Source organism: Trichomycterus rosablanca, chromosome 3, assembly GCF_030014385.1.
Source record: "Trichomycterus rosablanca isolate fTriRos1 chromosome 3, fTriRos1.hap1, whole genome shotgun sequence".
Classification (NCBI taxonomy): domain Eukaryota; kingdom Metazoa; phylum Chordata; class Actinopteri; order Siluriformes; family Trichomycteridae; genus Trichomycterus; species Trichomycterus rosablanca.
In genome coordinates, this window is record NC_085990.1 from 56218787 (window position 1) to 56246773 (window position 27987).

Consider the following 27987-nt stretch of genomic DNA (forward strand, 5'->3'; position numbering starts at 1 on the left):
CCACAGAGCAGGTATTATTTAGGTGTTGGATGATTCTCAGCACTGCAGTGACACTGACATGGTGGTGGTGTGTTAGTGTGTGTTGTGCTGGTATGAGTGGATCAGACACAGCAGCGCTGCTGGAGTTTTTAAACACCTCACTGTCACTGCTGGACTGAGAATTGTCCACCAACCGAAAAAATCCAGACAACAGCGGCCCATGGGCAGCATCCTGTGACCACTGATGAAGGTCTAGAAGATGAGCGACTCAAACAGCAGCAATAGATGAGCGATCGTCTCTGACTTTACATCTACAAGGTGGACCGACTAGGTAGGAGTGTCTAATAGAGTGGACAGTGAGTGGACACGGTATTTAAAATCCACTCATACCAGCACAATACACACTAACACACCAGCACCATGTCAGTGTCACTGCAGTGCTGAGAATCATCCACCACCTAAATAATACCTGCTCTGTGGGGGTCCTGACCATTGAAGAACAGGGTGAAAGCAGGTTAAAAAGCATGTAGAGAAACAGATGGACTACAGTCAGTAATTGTAGAACTACAAAGTGCTTCTATATGGTAAGTGGAGCTGATATAATGGACAGTGAGTGTAGAAACAAGGAGGTGGTTTTAATGTTATGACTGATCTGTGTACATGTGTGTAATTGTTTATCTACACACTTTGTTCTCTCATCATTTAAGAGCTGAATGAAAGCATGATGGATGATTTCTTATTTACTTAAAAAAATATATAAAATAATGGAGCGATTGGGAGAAGAACGATTGTAAACGGTAAATAGGCCTTTAGGGGGAGCAGTATACCAGTACACAGGTTTACTCAGGTGGCACGTTGGCGCCACACCGAGGCAGAATTGTGCCGGTCCTTTTAAAGCCAGCGATGCTCTCTGATATAAAGATACTCTTGGAAACTCGTAAAATAAGTGGAGTTCCACCAAACAATCCATTTCTCTTTGCTCCACAAGAGATGCCAGAGTTCTCTGGAACCATTTCATCCACAAGACTGAGGAAATATCTCCACCATTTCCAAAGATCTCAACCTGGAGGAAAAGGAAGCAGAACAGCTTACATCTCTTAGGGCATGGCGTACGTGTCCTTCAGGATTCTTACAGAACACCAGAGGGAACGCTTCAGCTAGCTAAAGTTACCAAACTACTAGTGGCGCTGGAGAGGGGGTTTCCTATTCTTATAGAATCAAACAAATTAGACCTTGTATCATCCAGTAGTGAAGAGGAGGAGGACAAAGCAAGGACAAAAACAAACTGTTTTTATTTTACATACATTTATAAAATAGTAAACACATTAATAATCACAGAAAAATATCAAACAGAAATATCAGTATCGGATTCACTTTGAGCTGAACCCCAGTGGTGATCGTGTCTCGCTAATGGCTCAAATACAACAAACAAAAAAGGAATGAGGGAAAAATAAAGGAGGTGGTCAAAATAACAGAAACCAAGGAACAAATGCTAAACACAAAACATCCACAGCCCCCAGCGGAGAAAGAGGTTATAAAAGGGAAAGAGAAGAACTGAGAACTGGTTGTCACGATATGACAGGTTACTCTGACCTTCTGCGACAACCAAGTACTTAATAAAAAGAGCATGATAGATGGTAAATGGTGGCTGGTAGATGTTGGATGTCGAATAGTGGATAACAGATGTTAGATGGCACATGGGAGATGGTGGCTGGTAGATGGTAGATATTTGCTGGTGTATAGTCGATGTTAGATGTTGGATGGTGTGTGTTGGATGGTACATGGTGGATGCTAGATTTTAGATGGTACATGTTAAATGGTAGATGGTAGATGTTGGACCGTAGATGTTGAATGGTAGCGGTGGCTCTGATAGGTGGTAGATGGTAGATGTTAGATGTTTAATGGTATATGTGGCTCTCGTGGACAGTAGATGTTAGATGGCAGATGTTGGATGATGGATGTTGGAGCTGAAGATTCTTGTTCATCTTCTGCTTGAACGTCTTTTGCAGCATCTTCATGATCAGCGCTGGATTTTACACCTGCAGATAAAGAGATTCATGAAGACCTGAAAAAGTGGGTTCAGATCCCTGATCAACCATTTCAAACATACAATAAACATCTTCTGTGATGTGGTGTTGCTCATCAGCATGGAGGAACCTGAGCTCGACTCTTCCTCACAGAACCACTTTAGATCATCAGACATTCAGGTCTCACCAGGTTACAAAATGCCTACAAGCTTCAGGTCAGATCTTTATGGATCTCTGTCCTACTGCATAACTAAAGAGCACCTCAGCTTCAGCTTCAGACCATGGAAGATGATTTCACATTCTCCTCAAGACTTTTCTCAAATAGAATAGCAGCAGGTTATCCAGGTCCTGCACTGCCACACCATACTGTGAGAAGTTCTCAGACCTGCTGTGGAGGAATCTCACATTCTGATTGGCCGGTCCAGGGAAGCTTAACCCGAAATCTAGAGCCCTGATGTTCCTTTTAGGAGAGGTTCATGTTTTGCTGATGTACGTGCTAATAACAACACAAACACATTGTGTTAACACATCAACCACAAAAGCGTTAAGTTAGACTAGCTAAGCTTTCAGTTCCTCAAGAACCGGTTTCCGGTTTCCGGTGGTACGCACGCTGAGACTGTAGCCTAGTTGTTTGTTTGTAGCCATTAGCCATTAGCTAAATAACTTTTTATATACGTATGTTTTAAACGTTAATCTTTTGCGCATAGTTGATATAGAGTGTTATTTTGTCTATCGTAAAAAAGCGCTTGTTTTTACGCTTGTTTACTAACGTAAATCCGTGCTTGTGAAAACTTCTGCTACCGGCATCCGAACGAAGCCGGTTTTAGTTTGTTTTGTAATTCAGCGCATAAACATTTTATTCATCCAGGATTAAAACCGCTTTCTGTCCGCACGAAGCGCGTTTGTTTGTTTGTCTTTGTATTTTAGCGCTTAAACATATTTGTTTTGTGGAGAGTTAAAGCCGTTTTCTGTTCGTAGGAACCGCGTTCTGGTTGTTTTGTACACGAGCGCATAAACACCGTTTTCCTTTAGAATTACAGCCGGTTTTGTCGGAAACGAAGCGCGTTTGTGTTACTTGTTTTTGTATTTTAGCGCTTAAACATATTTGCTTTGTGGAGAGTTAAAGCCGTTTTCTGTCTGTAGGAACCGCGTTCTGTTTATTTGTTTTGTACACGAGCGCATAAACACCGTTTTCCTTTAGAATTACAGCCGGTTTGTCCGAACGAAGCGCGTTTGTGTTGTTTGGTTGTTTGTTTTTATATTCCAGCTCATCATCGCCTGTTTCGTCCGGAATTAAAGCCGTTTTTCTGTGACTACCAGCAGAAGCGCCGGTGAAATCAACATAAACATCAACTTCAACTCATCTTCTAAAGCTAAGTACATTTCTTTGTTGTAATGGCCCCAGCAGGAGCTTTATTTCCCTGTATCGAGTGTAATATGTTCAGTTATTCCTTCTCCGTGTTTAGTGATAACTTTACATGTGATAAGTGCAGATTAGTTGTTAGCCTGACGGAGAAGATCTCAGTGTTAGAAGGGCACATTCGGGCGTTAGAACAGACTACTACTAGTGAGGGCTTAGATTCAGCTGTAGCAGTCCCGAATGCCAGCAGTTCAGGTACAGAACCCCAGACTCCGGCATTAGAGCCCTCACAGCGGGGCGACTGGGTGACGTCTCGGCGACATAGTCGTAGGGCAAAGCACCGACTATCTCAGTTGCACGTGTCCAACAGGTTTTCCCCACTCAGTGAGCCACCCGCTGAGAAGCCTGTTAATGTAAGTGCTCTGGTTATAGGAGATTCTCAGCTCCGACACGTGCGTATTGCAACCCCCATAGAGACACCAGCAACCATAGTCACTTGTATTCCGGGGGCCAGGGCGCCTGACATCAGAGCAAACCTGAAAGTGCTGGCTAATGCTAATCGTAGATTTTCGAAGATTGTTATCCACGTCGGCACTAATGATGTTCGTTTACGGCAGTCTGAGGTTACTAAGAGTAATGTTATAGAGGTGTGTGAGTTAGCTAGGTCGATGTCTGAGGCAGTAGTGTGCTCTGGCCCCTTACCGATTCGACCCAGTGGCGAAACCTACAGCAGGTTGTTGTCGCTGAACCGCTGGATGTCTAAATGGTGCTCAGAAAACTGCATTGATTTTGTAGATAACTGGTCCACCTTTGAGGGAAGGCCTGGTCTTTTGAAGCGGGATGGTGTCCACCCCACGTGGGAGGGTGCTGCTCGCATTTCTTGCAGCATAGGTGACAGGCTTTACCACCGCGTTAGTGTAGCGGCAGATAGTGGTAAGTGACTATCCAGAGCCAAGACCAGGCAGCAGACAAACAGGCCTAACCAACTGTCTGCGAGTCGCCATCGGACGTCACCTGGAATCCTTAGGTCACAAACCATTGAGACTGTGTCTGTTTACCGTGGCAGGTGTAAGCCAAAACAAAATCAAAAAGTATGTCATAATAACTTAATTACAATTAATCTAAATGAACATGAAAACAATAGTAGAGCTAAACTAAAGTTAGGACTTCTAAACATCAGGTCACTTGCATGCAAAACAGTAATTGTAAATGAAATAATTACAGATAATTGTCTTAGTGCACTTTGTTTAACCGAGACCTGGGCTAGACCTGATGAGTATCTAGGTTTAAATGAAGCATCTCCTCCGGGTTACAGTTATGAACATAAGCTACGTCTTAGTGGTCGTGGTGGAGGAATAGCCACAATTTATGATAAAGACATAAATCTTACTGTAAAATCATCTCCCATAACAAACTCGTTTGAAGTTCTTATCTCTGACATAACCAATAAAGGTTCATCTGATAAAACTAGTATGTTTAAACTGGTTACTGTTTATCGACCCCCTGGTCCTTACTCAGAATTTCTTAACGAATTTGCCGATTTTCTTTCTAAATTAGTTTTATCAACTAAGAAAGCTTTAATTGTTGGTGACTTTAATATTCATTATGAGGATAAGTGTAATCCACTCAAAATTGCGTTTGATTCTATTTTAGAATCCTTAGGCATCACCCAAAATGTAACAGGACCCACTCACCGCTGTAAACATACCTTAGATTTAATACTTACTTATGGTATAAACATAGACAACCTGGAAATTGTACCACAGAATGACTTAATTTCTAATCACTCTCTACTAATTTATGAAGTGTCCCTGTCCAATAATATACAGCAACCACATCGTTTTAAATGTAAGCGCACTATTACATCTGCAACTGCAGCAGCGTTCATAAACTGCCTACCAGAAATACCAAATATATCAGCATCAGAACCTAAAGAACTAGATCAGGCAACTCAAAACCTAGAGACCGTATTGCGCACAACCTTAGATAACATAGCCCCACTCAAAACTAAACTGATTAGGGAGAAAAAACTTGCTCCATGGTACAATGACCACACATGCGCACTTAAACAAGCAGCACGGAAATTAGAACGCAAGTGGCGTCACACTACACTGGAGGTGTATAAGATTGCTTGGAAAGATGCTCTAACTGAGTATAAACATGCACTTATAAAAGCTAAATCTTTATATTATTCATCCCTAATAGAGAAAAATAAAAACAATCCTAGATTCCTCTTTGAGACAGTGTCCAAATTAACTAAAAACGTCAATGAAACTGAATCTAATATACCGCCTGACTGTACCAGCGATGATTTTTTAAAATTCTTTAATGACAAGATAGAAAAAATACGACTTCAGAGTCAAAATGTGTCACTTGCCAATGTTAAGTATGGACTCACTCCGAGCAGCATTGGTGATAATAGTAACGAGTTAATCCAACTAAATTCCTTTAATCCAATCTCCCAAAATGAACTAACTGTGCTGATTAAATCATCTAAGTCATCATCGTGTATACTCGATCCTGTTCCAACTCGTTTACTTAAAGATTTACTCCCAGCTATTGTAGAGCCCCTGCTTACATTAATCAATGCATCCCTTAGCCTTGGGTACGTACCTAAATTGTTTAAAAGTGCCGTTATTAAACCCCTGATTAAAAAACCTAATCTTGATCCACATGTACTAGCTAATTATAGGCCAATTTCAAATCTTCCTTTTGTCTCTAAAATATTAGAAAAAGTCGTTTCCAAACAATTATGTTCTTATTTGAATGAAAATTGTATTCATGAAAAATTTCAATCAGGATTTAGACCCAACCATAGTACCGAAACCGCATTAATTAGAGTAGTTAACGAGTTGTTAATGTCTTCTGATAATGGATGTGTCTCTTTTCTTGTTCTATTAGATCTTAGCGCAGCGTTTGATATGGTCGATCATAACATTTTACTGGAGAGGCTAGAAAATACAGTAGGTGTTAAAGGACTCGCACTCTCTTGGTTTCAATCATATCTGACTGACCGCTCGCAATTTGTTTATGTAAATAATAAATGCTCGGAAACTACAAAAGTAAAGTGTGGTGTTCCACAGAGGTCGGTACTTGGACCTCTATTATTTACACTCTATATGCTTCCACTAGGTGAAATTATTCATAAACATGGCATAAAATTTCACTGCTATGCAGATGACACACAGCTGTATATATCAGCCAAACCAAATGATACTGACACAATCAGTAAGATAGAAGATTGTGTAAACGACATAAAAAACTGGATGTCGTGTAATTTTCTTTTACTTAATTCAGATAAAACTGAGGTTTTACTTGTTGGCTCTAAAGCTGCAAGAGACAAGTTGTCTAACCTGGTGCTAAACCTAAACACGTTCTCTGTTACTCCCAGCCCAGATGTAAAAAACTTGGGTGTCACAATAGATTCAGATCTTTCCTTTGATACACACATTAATAATATTACTAGAGTTGCTTTCTATCATTTGCGTAATATCTCTAAAATAAGAAATATACTATCTGTTAATGATGCTGAAAAACTGATCCATGCGTTTATAACTTCTCGGTTAGATTATTGTAATGCTCTTCTAACTGGATGCTCTGGTAGATCCATAAACAAACTCCAGTTAGTTCAAAATGCAGCAGCTCGAGTGCTAACTAGAACTAAAAAATTTGATCATATTAGTCCTGTTCTATCATCTCTACACTGGCTGCCAGTTAAATTTCGCATTGATTACAAAATACTTTTACTAACCTATAAAGCGCTACATGGTCTGGCTCCACAGTATCTGAGTGAACTTATTAATCACTACAACCCAGCATGTCCACTTCGTTCACAAGATGCAGGGTTACTTATAGTTCCTAAAATTAAAAAGACCACAGCTGGTGGAAGAGCATTTTCTTACAAAGCTCCACAACTTTGGAATAATCTTCCTGCCTCTGTTCGGGATTCGGACACAGTCTCAATGTTTAAGTCTAGACTGAAAACATATTTATTTTCTCAGGCTTTTGATTAGTATAGACAAAGGCGCAGAGCTTGGGGGTTCTTGGTCATAGAAACTTGTGGTGATCAGGGATGTTGGGTTGCTGTCGTTCTGCCTCTCTTATCCGATCACTCAGGTTTGATGACGGTGGGGAGATGGGCGCTGATGTCCTGTGAAAGCCTTCATGACCTTGTTACCTGCTCGCTCTCCCTTTTAGTTATGCTGTAATAATTAGGGCTGCCGGAGTCTAAAACTCTCTGTAAAACTGTTTTACTCAACTAGCATTGTACATTATTAACTACATTCTTTGTTGTTCTACTCCAAAGGCATTCTGATGGAAACCTGTTTACCCGCCGAGGTTAAGGATTAAAGTCGAGACTGCCGTGACAACTATGCTGCTCGTGCCGGATGTGACGGGTCTGGAGTAATTGCACCAAGAATGACAAGAAATCACTACAGACTTTATTGAAGACTAGAGCGAAGAACAACTCTATTATTATTTATCTTTTTATCTATTTATTACCAGTTATAACTTTTAGATCATTTAATTCTGTGTTTGTATGCTCTGTGTAAATCGTGTATTTATTTAAAGTATCCTCCAGGCCACCCAAGAAGGATGGGCCCTGCTGAGTCTGGTTCCTCTCAAGGTTTCTTCCTGTAATTTTCAGGGAGTTTTTCCTTGCCACAGTCGCCCTCGGCTTGCTCAACAGGGGTTTTTGTATCTATTGGTCCTGGATTTTGTGAAGTTGCTTTGAGACAATGTCTGTTGTAAAAAGCGCTATATAAATAAAGTTGACTTGACTTGACTAAACATACTGCATCAGAAACGAGCACTCTGTTTACTAAAGCTGTAGCTAATCATGCAAACTCCTCCTGAACCACCTTAATGCTGTTACTCAGCTTGATGTGTGGAGTTTAAATTCCCTGTAAGAAGAATTAACCATAAAAACATTTATTTCATATTTTCTTCCCAAACCTTGGCATGGAGACCACTGTTCCATAACTTCTGTACTTAACACTTGTTTGTATAATTGACTTCAAGAACCTATACAAAAGCTCTACAGAAGCTCTACAGAAACTTTACAAAATCTCTACAAACACTCTACAGAAGCTCTACAGAAGCTCTACAGAAGATCTTCAGAAGCTCTACAAAAGCTCCACAGAAACTCTACATAACCTCTGGCTTTACCGATGATCAGAGGCTCTACAGATGATCAGAAGCTCTATAAAATCTCTACAAACGCTTTACAAAACATCTTCAGGAGCTCTACAGAATCTCTACAAATGCTTTACAGAATCTCCACAGAAGCTTTACAGAACCTTCACAAACGCTCTACAGAAACTCTACAGGAACTCTACAAAAGCTCTACAGAAGATCTTCAAAAGCTCTTCAAAAGCTCTTCAGAAACTCTACAGAGCTACTACTAAAGATCTACAGAAGCTCTACAGAAACTTCACAAAAGCTCTGCAGAAGTTCTACAGAAACTCTACAGAAGCTCTGCAGAAGCTTTACAGAACCTCTACAAACGCTCTACAGAAGCTGTACAAGCACTCTACAGAAGCTCTACAGAACCTCTTCTGTCCACAGAGAAATGTAATGAGTTTTTTTCACAGAAGAAATGAGCAAACTATAAGACTGACCATCAACGCCACTCAGTCAAACGATGAAACCATGCCGCCCCTACAGACACCTAGAAATAACATGACTATTATGTCACAATTTAATACAATAGACCAAAACACTGGATGCCATCTGAATTTTTTAAAACTATTTTTAACTCTGTAAAAACTGATTTGCAACAAATAGTTAATGGCTCACTAGCATCAGGCGTTTTCCCAAAGTCACTGAAAACAGCTGCCATTAAGCCACTCCTAAAAAAGAGAACTCTGGATGCGTCTGTGTTAAACAACTACAGGCCGATCTCAAATCTTCCTTTCATAGCTAAGATCATTGAGAAAGTTGTTTATAATCAAGTCAGCAGTTTTTTGAACTGCAGTGGTTATTTTGACAAATTTCAGTCAGGCTTTCGAGCTCACCACAGCACTGAAACAGCTCTCATAAAAGTGTTAAATGATCTACGGCTGAATACTGACTCAGGTAAAATATCGGTTCTGGTTTTACTGGATCTTAGTGCTGCCTTTGACACTGTAGATCATAGAATACTGCTGGATAGGTTGGAAAACTGGGTTGGACGTTCCGGAACATTCCTTAATTGGTTCAGGTCCTATTTAGAAGATTGGAGTTACCGGAGTTACTTCGTCACTATTGGCAGCTGTGAATCTGACAGGGTGGCTATGACATGTGGAATTCCACAGGGATCAGTTCTCGGACCTCTTCTGTTCAATCTTTATATGCTGCCATTAGGCCAAATGCTACAGGCTAACAACATTGATTACCATAGTTAAGCAGATGACACACAGATATATCTGGCTCTCTCACCAGATGATTACAGCCCAATAGACTCACTGTTTCAGTGTCTGGAGGACATCAATAACTGGATGAGCCAGAATTTTTTACAGTTAAATAAGGACAAAACAGAGATTGTCGTGTTTGGCAGCAAAGAGAAGAGGATTAGTGTCAGTGAGCACCTCAGTTCCCGGGCTCTAAAAACCAAAGACCAAGTCCGAAATCTTGGCGTTCTAATAGACTCAGATCTTACATTCACCAGCCATATTAAAACCATCACCAAAACAGCCTTCTACCATCTTAGAAATATAGCCAAAATCAAGGGTCTAGTGTGCCAACAAGACCTAGAGAAGCTGATCCATGCTTTTATCTCCAGCAGGGTGGACTATTGTAATGGTCTCTTAACTGGACTTCCCAAAAAGACCATTAAACAGTTCCAGCTCATTCAGAACGCTGCTGCTAGAGTTTTAACTAAGACGAAGAGAACTGAGCACATCACTCCAGTTCTAAAATCTCTACACTGGCTTCCAGTTAGTTACAGAATAGAATTTAAAGTGCTGCTACTGGTCTATAAATCACTGAATGGGTTCTGTTACACCGGCTGTGGCTGCTCCTCCTCACCACCAGAGACCACTGTCTCCTGAATTCTAAGTGCAGCCACTTCCTGTTTTGCGGCCATTTTGTGAGGGTATAAATATTCCACATGTAACAACACTAGTTGCGAAGTCTTGTTTGATATTATCTGAATTTCTAAGCGTTTTCTTGTATATCTGAATTTTGTGTATTACCTTAGTTATTCTGATTCCTGTCAGTGAGTATTCTCTTGAGCCCTTTGGATTTGTTCATTATATTATTTGGATTACCCGTGTATGACTGGACTGGACCTGGACTGTTTGCGGATTCTGACCCTGTGTTTGCCCTTAATAAACCTGCACCTGATTCTAACAACTGGTTGTGAGTACTTTGTGACAGGTTCGGCCCAGAATACATCTCAGAAATGTTTAGAGAATATAAACCCAGAAGATCTCTTAGATCCATGGACTCAGGTCAGCTAGTCGAGCCGAGAGTCCAAACTGAACATGGTGAAGCAGCATTTAGCTGTTGGGCTGCATATAACTGGAACAGACTGCCAGGAGATATTAGATGGTCCACAAATGTAGAAATGTTTAAATCCAGGTTCTTTTTTCTTGTGCCTATGATTGAGCTCAAAATTTTTGCTATTACCCTCATTTTACCATATTTCTTTTAGTTTTTCATGCTCTTCATAAAATTTCCTTTTATAGAGTAGTGTACATTCTAAATTGTAGTGTATATTTTACTATATTTTCTTTTAGTTTTCATGTTTTAATTGCTTATCTCTCTTGTTTTAATTTCGTATTTCCCAAATTGTAGGGTATATTTTACAATATTTTCTTTTAATTTTTCATGTTCTTAATTTTTTATCTCTCTTGTTTGAATTTCATGCTCTCTTAATTGTAACTAAATGTTTGCACGAAGTCTTTCTGAGGTTCTAGATCTCAGGAATGTTTTAATGCTTTTAATTATTTTTTTTCCTCATGTAAAGCACTTTGAATTGCCACTGTGTATGAAAGGTGCTATAGAAATAAACTTGCCTTGCCTTACAGAAGCTGTACAAGCACTCTACAGAAGCTCTACAGAACCTCTACAGAAGCTGTACAAACACTCTACAGAACCTCTACACAAGCTGTACAAACACTCTACAGAAGCTCTACAGAAGCTCTACAGAACCTCTACAAACACTCTACAGAAGCTCTACAGAAGCTCTACAGAACCTCTACAGAAGCTCTACAGAACCTCTACAGAAGCTCTACAAACATTTTCATTTACATTTTCAGCATTTAGCAGACGCTTTTATCCAAAGCGACTTACACAATGAGCAATTGAGGGTTAAGGGCCTTGCTCAGGGACCCAACAGTGGCAACTTGGTGGTGGCGGGGCTTGAACCGGCAACCTTCTGCTTACTAGTCCAGTACCTTAACCACTGAGCTATCACTGGCCCCAAACACTCTACACTCTACACTCTACAAACACTCTACAAACACTCTACAGAAGCTCTACAGAAGCTCTACAGAAGCTGTACAAGCAGTCTACAGAAGCTCTACAGAACCTCTACAGAAGCTGTACAAACACTCTACAGAAGCTCTACAGAAGCTCTACAGAAGCTGTACAAGCACTCTACAGAAGCTCTACAGAACCTCTACAGAAGCTGTACAAACACTCTACAGAAGCTCTACAGAACCTCTACAGAAGCTGTACAAACACTCTACAGAAGCTCTACAGAACCTCTACAGAAGCTGTACAAACACTCTACAGAAGCTCTACAGAACCTGTACAAACACTCTACAGAAGCTCTACAGAACCTGTACAAACACTCTACAGAAGCTCTACAGAAGCTCTGCATAATTTCTATAGAAGCTCCACAAAAACTCTACAAACGCTCTACACAAGCTCTACAGAAACTCTTCAGAAACTCTACGGATCTTCATGTTATGTTTATTCGGATCTGATGTCGCTAGATGAAGGTCGGCCGTGTCTCTTACTTGATGTGTACAGTGAGGATGAAGGAGGCGGTGAGGTTGGGTTTGGCGGTGAATGGTACGATGAGGTACTGCCCCGGTCTCAGTCTGAAGAACTCCACCACCTCCCGAGTCCCTGACGTGAGTGAAGACTCCACCACGGGGGAACTGGTGGTGAAGGACGAAGCTGGAAGAGTGTTCTGATCCTTCAGCTGAAGAGCAGGAGAGGAAGGAACCAAGCGGAGAGGTCAGAGTCAGAGGGTACGAAAAGGTCAGGAGGTCAAAATTCATTTCAATAATATAAAGAACACATGAATACAGATAAAGCTTTAGCTCCAAAAGAGTTAGGACAGGGTGTAAACACTAATAACAGCAGACTGCAGTAGTTTGTAAATTTTAAATATAAACACTCAGTTTAATGTTTTATTTTATTATTTTGATAGTTTTTGTAAATATACGCTTAATAAAAATGTACTGATTCCAAAATAATTCCACAATTTTGGCACCTAAGCACCTAATGAACATCATAACATGGCTTTATAGTTTAAGAGTGCAAGTGCTAGACTGACCTGCCTGTCTGCAGTCCAGACATGTCTACTAATAAAAATGTGTGGAATATTTTAATAAGCAAAATATAACAACCGATATTCCGAACTGTTGAGCAGCCGAAGTGTTTTATTAATCAGGATGTTAGTAATGTGATTAACACAGTAAATACGCCCCATCACAACCATAAAGTAATAAAATAATAATAAAGCTGGTTTATTAATCATGTGTGATCTGTGATGATGAAGGACGAGTGGAGAAGGTAAAAGGTTACGTACCTCCGGTGGAACCTGCAAGAACAGAGAAACATAAAATTACACCACAAGCACAGAAAGTACCGAGGAACACAGTTACAGTTATCATTCTAACAGTGTTATATAGAGAGATAATATAACTGTTATTATTACTGTTATTATAACTGGTACTGATACTGATATTATAACTGTTACTGTAAATGGTACTGATTCTAATAATGTTAATAATGTTATTATAACTGGTAATATAACTATCATTATGACTGTTATTAGTACTGTCACTGATTCTAATACTGTTATTATAACTGTTACTAATACTGATTGTATTTCTGTTATAATAACTATTGCTGTTCTTATAACTGTTACTAATACTGATTGTATTGCTGTTATAATAACTATTGCTGTTCTTATAACTGCTACTGATTCTAATACTGTTATTATAACTGTTATTATAACTGTTACTAATACTGATTCTATTACTGTTATAATAACTATTGCTGTTCCATAACTGTTACTCATTATGTTGCTTATTATAAATCTAATCTAAAACTTAGATTAATCTAAAACTGATGTTATAACTGTTATTATTACTGTTACTAGTACTGATTCTGTTACTGTTGCTTTTATTGTCATTACTAATGTTATTAGAACTGTTACTGATTCTAAAACTGATGTTATAACTGTTATTATTACTGTTACTGACACTATAACTGGTACTATTACTGTTACTAGAACTTAATATTAATGTTACTATTAATTTAATTAGTTATTCTGTTACTAATACTAGTGATCCTATTACTGTTATAATAACTTATTATAACTGCTAAATTACTATTAGTATATCTTCTTCTGTTACTTATACTGATTTTATTACTGTTATTATAACTGTTATGATTATTATCACTATATCTGCTTTTATTACTTCTTCTAATACTGATAATACTGTTACTAACTAAAGTTCTTTATATAACTGTTACTGTTATTATAACTGTTATTATTAAAGTTGCTTCAGTCGGTCAGTGTAAAATGTTTTCCTCGTGTTGGATGCTCACTGATGTTCTGCGCTGTAGAGCAGTTATGATTTTATTTACGAAATTTAATAACATGGTGGTGTGAATAATGTGATTGTTTTTACTGATCAGCCAGTAAACGAAGTGTACAAGAATGATTCACTAACCACAGGTGTAGCTTATTAAATTATCAATGAGTATACGTACAGAACAGTGTGTGTGTGTGTGTGTGTGTGTGTGTGTGTGTGTTTGTGTGTGTGTGTGTGATGGTTGAACACTAACCATGAACACACTGAAGCCGATGGGAAGGTTCTGAACCAGATTTCTGTTTCTGCTGTTGGGTTTCTGCATCAGAGACACAAGGAGGTTTAACCCCTGTGATTCAGCCTGATTCTCATCCAGGTCTGGAACCTTCATCCGATACTGAGGGTTCATCCAGAAGGTCTCTGAAAAGATCAAGAATATTCATCATCATCATAATCAGAACAACAACAATAATCAGCATCATTTTTTTCAGGTTCATGTACGTTTTCTCCTGAACCCCTGGGCACAGTGCAGAAACAAACCCAGAATAGGTGGAACCCTGACCAGGATAAAGTGGTTAATGAAAACAACTGTGCTATAGATTAATAATTACGTTTGTAATCTCTGGAGCCGCCGGCCGTCTCCTTCTCCCACCTCCCTTTACACATCACGCTGGTCCAGCTGTTCTCAGAGGAGTTGTCCAGGAACGCTGGAGTCCTACAGCAGATGTCCACCTGAGAGAAGCTTCTGCAGAAATCCTCCATTGACATCCTGAACGAGGAGAGGTGAAGAACACGAGAACTTTATCTGGAGCAGCTTCCAGAAATCAAACTCTAAATGTGATTATATTTATATAATCTATAAAGAGATAAAACACTAATAATGAAGTTAATCAGTGAAAACACTGAAAATCTGTTTAATTTTGTCAGGTAAATAAAGATTCACACATTAATTACCAACTTACAGATTGTTCTATTTCCTGCATTTTAATTGTACTATTACTAATATTATTATTTTTAATTTTATTATTAATTTTATTATTACTGTTATTGTCATTGATGTTCCTGTAATTATTATCATATTTATTATTATTATTATTATTATTATTATTATATTATTATTATTATTATTATATTATTATTATTGTTATTATTATTATTGTTATTATTATATTATTATTAGTATTATTGTTATTGTTATTATTATGATTATTATTATTGTTGTTGTTCTAAATATTATTTTATTATTATTATTATTATTATTTTATTATTATTATCATTATTATTATTATAAATATTCTCATAATTATTATTAACATTATTGTTATTATTATTATAAACATTATTGTTTTATGTATTATTATTTTTCCCCCAAAAAAAACATTTTAAAATCTTCTGAAAAGTCTGTCCAAAAGAGTGGGGGCTGTTATTGCCAGCAAGGGGGAGGAGAACCTTGATTTTAAAGCCTTTTTATTAAGAATAGAGTGTCAAACAAGCTCACGGTCAGGCGTCCGTATACTTTTGGCCGTATGTGAGAACAGAATCAGTAAGAGAATAATTACTCTAAGAGATTAAAAATAAAATGATGAAACTGTACCAGAACTCTCCGTCGTCTTTACTTTGCAGCAGTTTGGTTCGATCCTCGGCGCTCACGGTTTTCCACAGCGGGGAGCTGAACACAAACACAAACATGTCCGGTTTGTACCGTCCCTTCTTATTCACCCATCGTGAGGTCAGTCCTACTCATGGAGAGTCACGCGCTGATCTGAGCGTTCCACCACTTCTATACTAACTAACCTTACACAGCCTCGAAGACCCCGCCCACTTTTTTAGTCCTGTTTTTTTCCCACCCAGCAGAGTAGTGGCCAACTGTGACGTGATCTTCTGCTCCTGGAGTCTTTCTGGAAGCCTAAACCATTCTGCTCGTACCTCTCTTGCTGCTCCAGGAGAACTGCTGCTCACTGGATGTTTTATTTTCTGAACATTCTGGTAATGTAATGGTTCAGTATTAACAGAATTACAGAGCACGTCTGGATGTGATGATGTGATGTTAGCTTAGCATCGATCATCACCTCGATGACCTGAACATGATGTGATTGGTGCAGTGATCATAAAAGAATGGACGCCTCACCCGTCACTCCAGTTTCCGTTCCACTCCTTTTGTCCCCAGGGGTTCAGGAGGCGCACCAGCTTCACCGATTCACCATTACTCAGCACCTGGTAAAGACACACAACACCTTTACTTACACGCTATAGCCAAAAGTATCTGGACACCTGATCATACACTTAAACAGTCCTATGGCCATAACAGTCTACGCTCTTCTGAGAAGGCTTCCTGTAGTGTTTGTAAAATCAGGCGCTGATGTCAGATCAGGACTCCTGGCTCACTGTTGGCATTCCGATTCATCTTAGTGGTGTTCATTATTGGTTAAAGTCAAGCTGCTGTACAAGGTGAATCTAAAAAACCCAGCGCTCTCTCTACACAGATGCATTTCCCATCATCCTACACAGACGAGGGCGTGTCTAAATCCTTAGCTCTCTTAAAATGCTCTTAATGGGGCGCCTTAATTCTGAGTGATGATCTGACTGAATGACGAGAGAGCGCCCAACGCCTCCTCAGCGCTGAGGGCAATCCCAGCATTCAGTGCGACACAACATTTCGGTGGACGAATATAATGCGGAGCAACCAACAGAGTTCCTTTCAAATGTAAATAAACTCTGATTGATGTTTAATTATACGAGTGTGGGTTTATTTGTAAATTGGGGCGTCAGGGACAGTTTAAGCGTTTTCGGTACACAGAGTTAGCTGGCGTGCTAGGGTCGGTTTGAACGTCCTGATGCTAACTGAGTTAGCTTAGTAAGCTAAAACTATGGTGATGTAAAGTAGAGCGTGTAAATAATCTGCCTCATGACTCCATGTGTTATTAGAATCCTCTCTACTGAGGAGCTGATCAGGTAGGTAGTGGGGAGCAGGGCGGGTCACCAGGTTCTCATGGATAATCATGGATGTGATTTTGATCCTTGACGTTACACTGAGTATAAATGATATCGAGTACAGTAGAGTGATAAACAGTTCACACTCACACTGAGGATGTCAGTAATGGTGTAGGCGTGTCCCTCCACGATGCCGTTGGGAAGCTCCGTGTTAGCAGAAGTGGCCTAAAAAACATGGGACACGTTAGAAATGTAGAAAACTGAACATGAACCAGGATTCAGACACAATCTGAGATGATCTAACGCTGAGATGTGATGCTAATTCACGCGCTGGGTGTGTGTCATGACGTGCAGAAGAAGAGGGTACAGGTACTGGACCGGCCCGCCTGCAGTCCTGACCTGTCCCCAATAGAGAATTTTGAAAGGACAAATGTGACAACGACCGTACTGCTGCACTCTTCCTGAAGTCGTGTTGGGGTTTTTGGTTTTTTTGTTTTGTGGTTGTGGGGGTGTTTTTTTTTTTTGGTTTGGTGCCAAACCTCTTTTAAGTGGTGAAAAGGAACGACAACATTACAAAGTGGTAAATGCTTTACTGTCCCAACTTTTCTTGGAATGTGTTGCAGGTCTGAAATGCAGGAATGGATGTTTATTAATAAATGAAATGAAGTCGAGCAGATAAAAGATGAAATATTTCAGCTTCATCCTGTCTGATAAACGTCAAAGTCAGTGTAAGAAACTCTGTGTTTTTATTATTTAAATTTTCCACACAGTCCCAACTGTTGTATTTGTGTGTTTACCCCGTGGGTAGGTTTGGTGTGTGTGTGTGTTTACCCCGTGGGTAGGTTTGGTGTGTGTGTGTGTTTACCCCGTGGGTAGTTTTGGTGTGTGTGTGTGTTTACCCCGTGGGTAGGTTTGGTGTGTGTGTGTGTGTTTACCCCGTGGGTAGGTTTGGTGTGTGTGTGTGTTTACCCCGTGGGTAGGTTTGGTGTGTGTGTGTGTGTTTACCCCGTGGGTAGGTTTGGTGTGTGTGTGTGTTTACCCCGTGGGTAGGTTTGGTGTGTGTGTGTGTTTACCCCGTGGGTAGGTTTGGGGTGTGTGTGTGTGTGTTTACCCCGTGGGTAGGTTTGGTGTGTGTGTGTGTTTACCCCGTGGGTAGGTTTGGGGTGTGTGTGTGTGTGTTTACCCCGTGGGTAGGTTTGGTGTGTGTGTGTGTTTACCCCGTGGGTAGGTTTGGTGTGTGTGTGTGTGTTTACCCCGTGGGTAGGTTTGGTGTGTGTGTGTGTTTACCCCGTGGGTAGGTTTGGTGTGTGTGTGTGTGTTTACCCCGTGGGTAGGTTTGGTGTGTGTGTTTACCCCGTGGGTAGGTTTGGGGTGTGTGTGTGTGTGTTTACCCCGTGGGTAGGTTTGGGGTGTGTGTGTGTGTGTGTTTACCCCGTGGGTGGGTGTGGTATTTGTGTGTTTACCCCGTGTAGTGATCCACAGCCCATGAGAGATCTGTGCTGAGCTGCTTGTCTCATCAGACCCCAGGGTTCGGGACGATCGGCCTCCAGTGTGAGTGTAATAAAAACTCCAGCGGTAAAATCACGCAGAGCCTCCGACACCAAACCACCACGTAGATCTGCATATGATCCACACACTCTACACACACACACACACACACACACACACACACACACACACACAGTGCAATGTGTTATTACTGATAAATAAATAACTTTATTTAGAATGTGCAAGTAGTGTGTTTTTAATACTATTATAAAGTGCTGAAATAATTAAATCACTGTAATATAATTATAGTCTATTATTATTATCATTATTATTATTATTTATTATTATTATTACAATTATTATTATTTGTTATAATTACTATTATTATTTATTATTACTATTATTATTGTTATTATTATTATTATTGTTATTATTAATTATTATTATTATTAAGCATAATTTATAATTATAATAATTATTATTAGTATTTAGAACTGTTATTATTACTACTAGGGATGTCCCGATCCAATCTCAAAGATCGGGATTGGGGCCAATCAAGGCATTTTTTAACTGATCGGTATCGGCTTTACTAAAGCCGATCCTAATCCCGATCTTTTGTTTTACGTCAGCGTGTCCGCTGTGTGGAAATAGTTTGAATTGGAAAGTGAAACAAGTCCAACAGTGAAGTGTAATGTCTGCACTGTGAGCGCTTCACCAGGCGGTGGGAGCAGAGCTGCGTTCATTACTGTAGAATTTTACTGTTTATATGGTGTGAGTCGAGGATCACTCCGGTTTACTAAACAACGTAGTGATGCACTCGCTTAATAAAGAAATAAATACACGGTATTTTCACATATTGTCGGGAGCAGAACACTTTATTAACTTCTTCTGTTACGGTACCGAATAGCCGACAGCTAGAGTCAAGCACGCTATTTCATATTCTATGGAAGCCCCAAAGGGTCAAAACACACTCACTTCGCATAGAAACGTCCATCAAACCATCGTCACAATACAAGCACTTTAAAAACTGGCTTTCCTTCATAACAAAAGAGCCTGTCCATTTTATTTTGGTATTCAGGTTTTACTGTAATGCTGTTAAGTAACTTTTTTTCTTATATTCAAGTTAAGCTGCTACACAGATTTCTGTTCATTTTTAGTGCATCACTGCATTAAACAGATTTTTTTTCTTCAAATGTAAAGTTTAAAGTAAAACTGTAATTATCTCAATCATTTTGATTGATTTTGTAAAAATACAAGAACATTAAGCCAATAGCTTGGATGCAGCATTTTTCCCTTCAGCACTGCAGAGCTATTCAGGTGTTAAACATGTACACTGGATTAATGTGAATAACTGTAATGTACTTGAAGTGTGCACTGTGTGAACAGTATTATCTAGTTCTTATCTAGACAATATCTAGAAAATACAAGTATTGGTTTGAGACTCGGTATCGGATCGGGATCAAAATTAATAATCGTGATCGGTATCGGGAACAAAAAAACATGATCGGGACATCCCTAATTATTATTATTACATATTATTTATTATTATTATTGTTTTATTATTATTATTTAACATTAATTACTACTATTATTGTTATATATTATTTATTATCATTATTTATTTATCATTATTATTGTTATTATTTATTATCATTATTTATTATTATTTTTATTGTATTATTATTATTTTGTTAATATTTTTATAATTATTATTGTTTTTTATTTTTATTATAATTATCATTATTGTTATTAGTATTGTTATTATTATTAATTATTATTATTATTATTATTATTATTATTCCTGTAATTATTATTATTATTATTATTATTATTATTATTATTATTATTATTATTATTAATAATAAACATTATTATCAGACTTACTTGGCGTAAGCTTTCTCCAGCAGTGCAGGCCAGAACTCGTTTCTAGTTTTGCAGTGAACAAAAATCAGCTTTCCATCGATCGTGGGTAATTTATCATCTATCACAACATCCACCCACTTTCCAAACCTCCAGAACTGTGAGGAAACATCACATCAGAGTTATAACAACAATCATTCAGTAGAGCAAAGTTCTGATTTCATTCTATAAATAATAAGACCACATCAGAATAAACAGTCAGAGCTCACGGTGGAGTTTCATCAGAACTAAAATGTACAGTCTGTTTCCTCACGCATCACATTTCACCCACATGTGAGGAGGCTGAACTTGATGATTATTATTTATTACTCTCTTTACTCTATTATGAACCATATTTGGCTAAAATTAGGTGTCTGGAGTGACCAGAACTTTACATTGCTGTTGTACATCAGTGATTGTTCTGTGGCTGAATGATAAACTTCTTTGATGAAATAATATAAAGCTCCACATGTATCTGTGTTCATCTGGATTTTCCTCCCTGTTTCACTTTTAAACTCTCAGTGTGTTTATATTATATTTCTGTTATTTTCAGTGTTTAAGTCAAAAACAACCTCATTATTTTACATGAGACTAAAATATCTGCAGCTCCACGGTACATGGACGCATTAACAGGTTCTCCAAACATCCTCTGGGAAGGCTTTCCACAAGGTGGCTCACAGTCTCCGCTCTAATTCATCCCAAAGCTGTTCTATCGGGTTGAGGTCAGGACTCTGTGCAGGCCAGTTAAACTCGCTCATCCACGTCTTTATGGAGTTTGTGCTTTGTGCACTGGTGCGCAGTCATGTTGGAACAGGAAGGGACCATCCCCAAACTGTTCCCACAAAGTCAGGAGCATGAAATTGTCCAGAATCTCTTGGTGTGCTGAAGCATTAAGAGTTCCTTTCACTGGAACTAAGGGGCCGAGCCCGACTCCTGAAAACACCCCCACACCATAATCCCCCCTCCACCACACTGTACACTCGGCACAATACAGTCAGACAGGTACCGTTCTCCTGGCAACCACCAAACCCAGACTCGTCCATCAGATCTCCAGATGGAGAAGCGTGATCCGACACTCCAGAGAACACGTCTCCACTGTTCTAGAGTCCAGTAGCGGTGTGCTTTACACCATTGCGCTCGGTGATGTAAGGCTTGGATGCAGCTGCTCGACCATGGAAACCCGTTCCATGAAGCTCTACACACTGTTCTTCAGCTCATCTGAAGGCCACATGAAGTTTGGAGCTCTGTAGTGATCGACTCTGCAGAAAGTTGGTGACCTCTGTGCACTATGTTCCTCAGCATCCGCTGACCCGCCCTGTCATTTTACGTGGTAACACTCGGTGGCTGAGCTGCTGTCGTTCCCAATCGCTTCCACTTTGTTATACCAGCACTGACAGTCGACTGTGGAATATTTAGTAGAGAGGAAATTTCACCACTGGACTTGTTGCACAGGTGGCATCACGGTACCAGGCTGGAATTCACTGAGCTCCTGAGAGCGACCCGTTCTTTCACTAATGTGTGTAGAAGCGTCTGCATGTCGAGGTGCTCGGTTTTATACACCTGTGGCCGTGGAGGTGATTGGAACACCTGAACTCAATCATTTATTGAGTCATGTTAGCCAACATGACAAGATGGTGCCGGTTCCTCCTGTACAACATCAGGAAGATTCGACCATTTCTCTCCAGGGAAGCTCCTCAGATTCTGGTCCAATCACTTGTAATCTCACGGTTGGATGGAGACTCCCTCCTGGCAGGAGCTCCAATGTCACCAACTAAACCCTTGCAGCTCATTCAAAATGCAGCTGCCCATCTGGTTTTTAACCAGCTCAAACACTGCCACATCACCCCACTGCTGCCTCATCATCACCCACTGCTGCCTCATCACCCCACTGCTGCCTCATCATCACCCACTGCTGCCTCATCACCCCACTGCTGCCTCATCATCACCCACTGCTGCCTCATCACCCCACTGCTGCCTCATCATCACCCACTGCTGCCTCATCACCCCACTGCTGCCTCATCATCACCCACTGCTGCCTCATCTCCCCACTGCTGACTTATCACCCCACTGCTGCCTCATCATCACCCACTGCTGCCTCATCACCCCACTTCTGCCTCATCATCACCCCACTGCTGCCTCATCACCCCACTGCTGCCTCATCATCACCCCACTGCTGCCCCCCCCACTGCTGCCTCATCATCACCCCACTGCTGCCTCATCATCACCCCACTGCTGCCTCATCATCACCCCACTGCTGACACATCATCACCCCACTGCTGCCACATCACCACCCCACTGCTGCCTCATCATCACCCCACTGCTGCCACATCACCACCCCACTGCTGCCTCATCACCCCACTGCTGCCACATCATCACCACACTGCTGCCAGATTATCACCCCACTGCTGCCACATCACCCCACTGCTGCCACACCATCACCCCACTGCTGCCTCATCATCACCCCACTGCTGCCACATCATCACCCCACTGCTGCCACATCATCACCCCACTGCTGCCACACCATCACCCCACTGCTGCCTCATCATCACCCCACTGCTGCGTTCTCTGGCTTCCTGTAGCTGCAGGCATTCGGTTTAAAACACTGATGCTCGCCTACAAAGCCAAAAATGGACCAGCCCCAAGCTACCTTCGTGGTCTAATCAAACCCCGCTCTGTACCACGCAACCTCCGAGCCACCAGTCTCGCTCGACTTGATCCTCCACCCAGGACTAAAGGAAGACAAGCATCAAGTCTCCTTACATTTTCAGCATTTAGCAGACGCTTTTATCCAAAGCGACTTACACAATGAGCAATTGAGGGTTAAGGGCCTTGCTCAGAGACCCAACAGTGGCAACTTGGTGGTGGCGGGGCTTGAACCGGCAACCTTCTGTTTACTAGTCCAGTACCTTAACCACTGAGCTATCACTGGCTCTTCTCTGTACTGGCACCCAAGTGGTGGAATGAACTTCCTCTGTCTGTCCGAACATCTGAGTCTCTTGCTGTCTTTAAAAAATGATTAAAAACCTTCATCACCTTTTTACTAAACACTTAAGCTGACTTGTACTTATTTACTAACATTTTTCTTCCATTTTCCAAAAAAAAAACAAAAAAAAAAAACACTTTGGTTCTAACAGGTTTCAGCAGATTTGTATCTTCGACTGTTTACTAAAACTTGAGAAATGAAATGTTTACTGTGGAAGCTCTTCTGTAAGTCGCTCTGGATAAGAGCGTCTGCTAAATGCAGAAAATGTAAATGTAAATGAATACTTTTGGCAATATATTGTACATAGTTGACGTGGACCAAGACCAGTAACCCAGAGTTCTACATCACCACTATGTATCTGGATGATACATGAATTGTGGAGATCTATTTGACCACGTGATGGTTTACGATGTTTAGTATAATAATAAAGAGAACAGATGAATAATTAATGACTGTTGCGCACTGATGGACTGATGTTCTCACCCGAAAATGAAATATTCCAGCGTAATCCTGGCTGAACGACTGGTTCTCAGGAATGATCTCAACCATGATGTCCTTCTGAAACGTGATTGCTCCGATCGCAGCCAGAAACCAGCAGTCTCCTGAAGTATACAAAATCCACGTAGAAGTGATGAAGAGATGTAGGGCCCGGCTTTTTATTTAATGTGAAACAGAAACCTGTAAACATTCTTTAAATATAAAGATGTTCTTATAGATGACTTAAACCCCCTTTGACAGGTAATATCACTCTTAGTGCTCTTGTACTGTAAACTCTGGTTTATTCTTCACATTACTGATTTTTTACCATCTCTACATTACCCATATCACCCATCCCAACTCACCAAGGTCTCCCTGAGCGAGGTCAAACCTGGACTCTCGTTCCACAATCAGATACGGATCTTCAACCATTTTCTGCAAAATGAAAACAAATTCAGTACAAATTCCATCATGGACTGCTCAAATTGTTCTTCTGCTAGCTACTCAGTCCACCACTGATCTCAGTACAAATTCAATCATGGACTGCCCAGCTACTCAGTCCACCACTGATCTACTTCATTTTACTTAAACATGTAAAAAGTTAAATAATAGTTACGTATTATTTAAATGTAAAGTTGAGGTGATACGTTTGTATGTTGATGGTCTTGTGTTGATGTCGATGTGTACAAAGTTCTACAATGATAAGCCAAAACATTAGGACCACCTGCCTAATGCTTTCAAAAGAGCTTTGGCCCGCTGATACATGGACCGCCCAAGATATCTGAAGGAGTCCTGTGCTAACTGGTACTAGGATGCTATCAGCAGGTCCTACATTGCATCCTGGAGTAGCTCTATATGGGTAACACAGGATTCATCAGACCAGGAGATCTTCCAGTTCTGATGCTTGATTGGCTCTTATAAAAGTACTGCAGGCCTCACTGTCCCAAGTCCAGCAAGCTTAACATCACCAAGGACGTCAGTCTTACAGAGCTGGTGAGCACCTTGTGACATGGACACCAGATGTAATTTTGCACCTGAGATATTAAGATGAACCCAATTGTGAACATTTAACAAGGAGATAAAAATTAACTAAACCCAGAAAATCAAACTGAAGCCGCAGCCAAAAACACAGATGTGTGTGTGTGTGTGTGTGTGTGTGTGTGTGTGTGTGTGTGTGTGTGTGTGTGTGTGTGTGTGTAACAGAAGCAGAAACACTCCACACGACAAAAATGTGAGGAAACCCTGGAAACTGTGGGACAGACTGGAGAAGAAACAAAAGAGTGGCGTCCAGGTGGGGGGGGTGATATTCCACTAGCACACCAGTGTTGGGATTCTGAACTCCCCTGCTACCGGTCAGCTGGGCACCCCCAGACGAAACCAGCCACTAGTCTGCTGGGTGGGAAAATAACTAAATTTTACATTTTAAATAACAAAATGTTTTTAAACATTTAAAATAACTACATTAAGATCTACTGTGTGGTCGAGGTGCTGGTGCTAAATGAATACAGAGGGAACAGTGTGTTCCTCAACACAGTGGTGTAGTGCATTCAGTGGATGAATTACATTAGGGAACTGGGAAACATGGCTGTTCCTTTTATTAATAATTAAAACTGAGAGTGTGATGTCAGTTGTAACTGAGATTATAATGTCATTATTATAACTGAGACTATGATGTCATAATTATAACTGAGATTATGATGTCATAGTTGTAACTGAGAGTATGATGTCATAGTTGTAACTGAGATTATGATGTCATAGTTGTAACTGAGAGTATGATGTCATAGTTATAACTGATATTATGATGTCATAGTTGTAACTGAGAGTATGATATCATAGTTATTACTGATATTATGATGTCATAGTTGTAACTGAGAGTATGATGTCATAGTTATTACTGAGATTATGATGTCATAGTTGTAACAGAGAGTATGATGTCATAGTTATTACTGAGATTATGATGTTATTATTATAACTGAGACTATGATGTCATAATTATAATTGATGTTATGATGTTATAATTATAACTGACATTATGATGTCATAAAAAACTGAGATTATCTATGTCATAGTTGTAACAGATATGATGATGTTATAATTATAACTGAGATTATGATATAATAATTATAACAGATATGATGATGTCATGATTATAACTGGGATTATGATGTCATAATTACAACAGAGATTATGATGTCATGATTATAACTGGGATTATGTTAATATTTAATATCTGGTATTTGTTACTCACGGTTGGTCGTATCCACTCCACTCTCGCCATGGCATCATCATGCAGCAGGTTGGGACCGATGGAGCTCTCATTGGGAGGAAACGTCTCATCAACAAATCTCGCTTTATTTTTAACAAAATCTCTGCGCAGCTCCTCATAGTCCTGATCCAAAAACTTCTGAGGGTTAGAGGGAGTCCCAACCGTGTCCCTGCCATCAAGCTCGTCCTCTACAAGGTGAAGCATCATGGGATTTCTGTTTGCAGAAAAAAAAATTATAATTGTTTATTGGACTGATCTTACTAAACTATTACAGAACATGTAGAAAACAACGTTATTTATCAGCCACATCACTGTAAACAACTGTCCGTTTAGTTCCTGAAACTGTTTATTTACTGAAATATCGTTCCTGATTTAATCAGCTCTGTTAAACTGGAACAATACAGTACAAGTCAAGCAGCACAGTGAAATACTACTGAAATACTTTAAGGAAATTAATAATAATAATAATAATAATAATAATAATAATAATAACAACAATAATAATAATAAAAACATTAAAAATAATAATATCAACAAATAAAAAAACAATAATAATAATAATAAAAGCAATAATAATAATAATAAAAGCAATAATAATAATAATAATAAAAACATTAATAATAATAATATCATACAAATAATAAAAGCAATAATAATAATAATCATATAAAAATAACAATAATAATAGTAATAATAATAAAAACATTAATGATAATAATAATATCATACAAATAATAAAAGCAATAATAATAATAATCATATAAAAATAACAATAATAATATCAATATCAAAATAATGAAAGCAATAATAATAATAAAAACAATAATAATAACAATAAAAAATAAAAAATTATTTTCTAAACGAAAAGTCCTGCTATTACTAGATCAGTAGAAGTTTGCTTTGTGTTGCTTTGTGGTTTGCTGAAGTGTTTGTTTGATTATTTTTGTTAGTGACTGAGCCACAGTAAACTACTTCAGCAGAGGCCACATTACAAAACGAAAAATTAATAAAAATACAGAGATAAATAATAATAAAACTGAGGAGCGTTGTGAGGAATGAAACTGCTTACCTGAGGGAGAAGGTTCCGTCTGAAGGTCTGAGGTGGAGAACGTTCTGAATATATCACGGTCACTCATTGTCCTGTAGAAACATGGAAACTCCTCCTGATTCCAGCGGCTCTGTTTACGTCTTTTGTAAGTGGCAGGACCAGTTTAACCAGTCCTGATGAGACTCGGGAGCCGTGTGACGTGATACCAGTGATATCAGATGTGTTTATTCATCAGGACATGAACATGTTTAGTGTCTGGTGTTTAGGTTAAAACAAACATACATTCATCATCTGTTCAAAAATAAATATTTCTATTGTGTCTGGTGTTAGAGGGATTAAATCATGTACAAAACAGTCAGGTCACAGTCATGCTGGATGAGTGAAGGACCTTCCCTAAACTGTTGACGTAAAAAAGGATGTAATAAATCCTACGTAAGAGGTTTATTAAAATAGAACGTCTTTATTATACCTTGAAACTGGACGTCAGTCGGTTCTGGGAGTGGTGTTGAGTTTTAAAGACGTTGAATTTCAAGGTATTTTCCCCCATAAGGATGTTTGGAGAACCTGTTAATGCGTCTGTGGTCCCGTGGAGCTGCAGATATTTTAGTCTCATGTAAAATAATGAGGTTGTTTTTTACACTTAAACACTGAAAATAACACAAATATAATATAAACACACTGAAATACAATTACTAACAGTTAAACCAATAAAAATACAATAAAAGCTGCACTTTAGTTTTACTTCTTTATTGGGGCGGCACGGTGGCTA

The 27987-nt window shown here is 39.4% G+C and overlaps 1 protein-coding gene across 1 annotated transcript; it reads right to left on the reverse strand.

Annotated features, from left to right (window-relative positions):
* Positions 1-1252: 1252 nt before the first annotated feature.
* LOC134310004 (calpain-2 catalytic subunit-like) lies at positions 1253-27903 on the reverse strand. Its single transcript, XM_062991507.1, has 14 exons — positions 27240-27903; positions 26153-26384; positions 24270-24339; positions 23911-24029; positions 20430-20563; positions 18521-18695; positions 17208-17282; positions 16255-16340; positions 15721-15795; positions 14738-14895; positions 14383-14546; positions 13115-13126; positions 12315-12502; positions 1253-2018 (listed from the first exon to the last, which is right to left on the reverse strand). The coding sequence occupies exons 2-14, from the start codon at positions 26375-26377 to the stop codon at positions 2000-2002; spliced, it is 1500 nt and encodes a 499-aa protein (XP_062847577.1). The 5' UTR covers positions 26378-26384; positions 27240-27903; the 3' UTR covers positions 1253-1999.
* Positions 27904-27987: the final 84 nt, after the last annotated feature.

Coding starts and splice junctions, on each gene's coding strand:
- LOC134310004 (XM_062991507.1), bottom strand. CDS start 26,377: ATGATGCTTCACCTTGTAGAGGACGAGCTTGATGGCAGGGACACGGTT. Junction 20,564..23,910: donor CTGGAATATTTCATTTTCGG/GTGAGAACATCA, acceptor GTTTCCTCACAG/TTCTGGAGGTTTGGAAAGTG. Junction 14,547..14,737: donor CGGCTCCAGAGATTACAAAC/GTAATTATTAAT, acceptor TGATCTTTTCAG/AGACCTTCTGGATGAACCCT.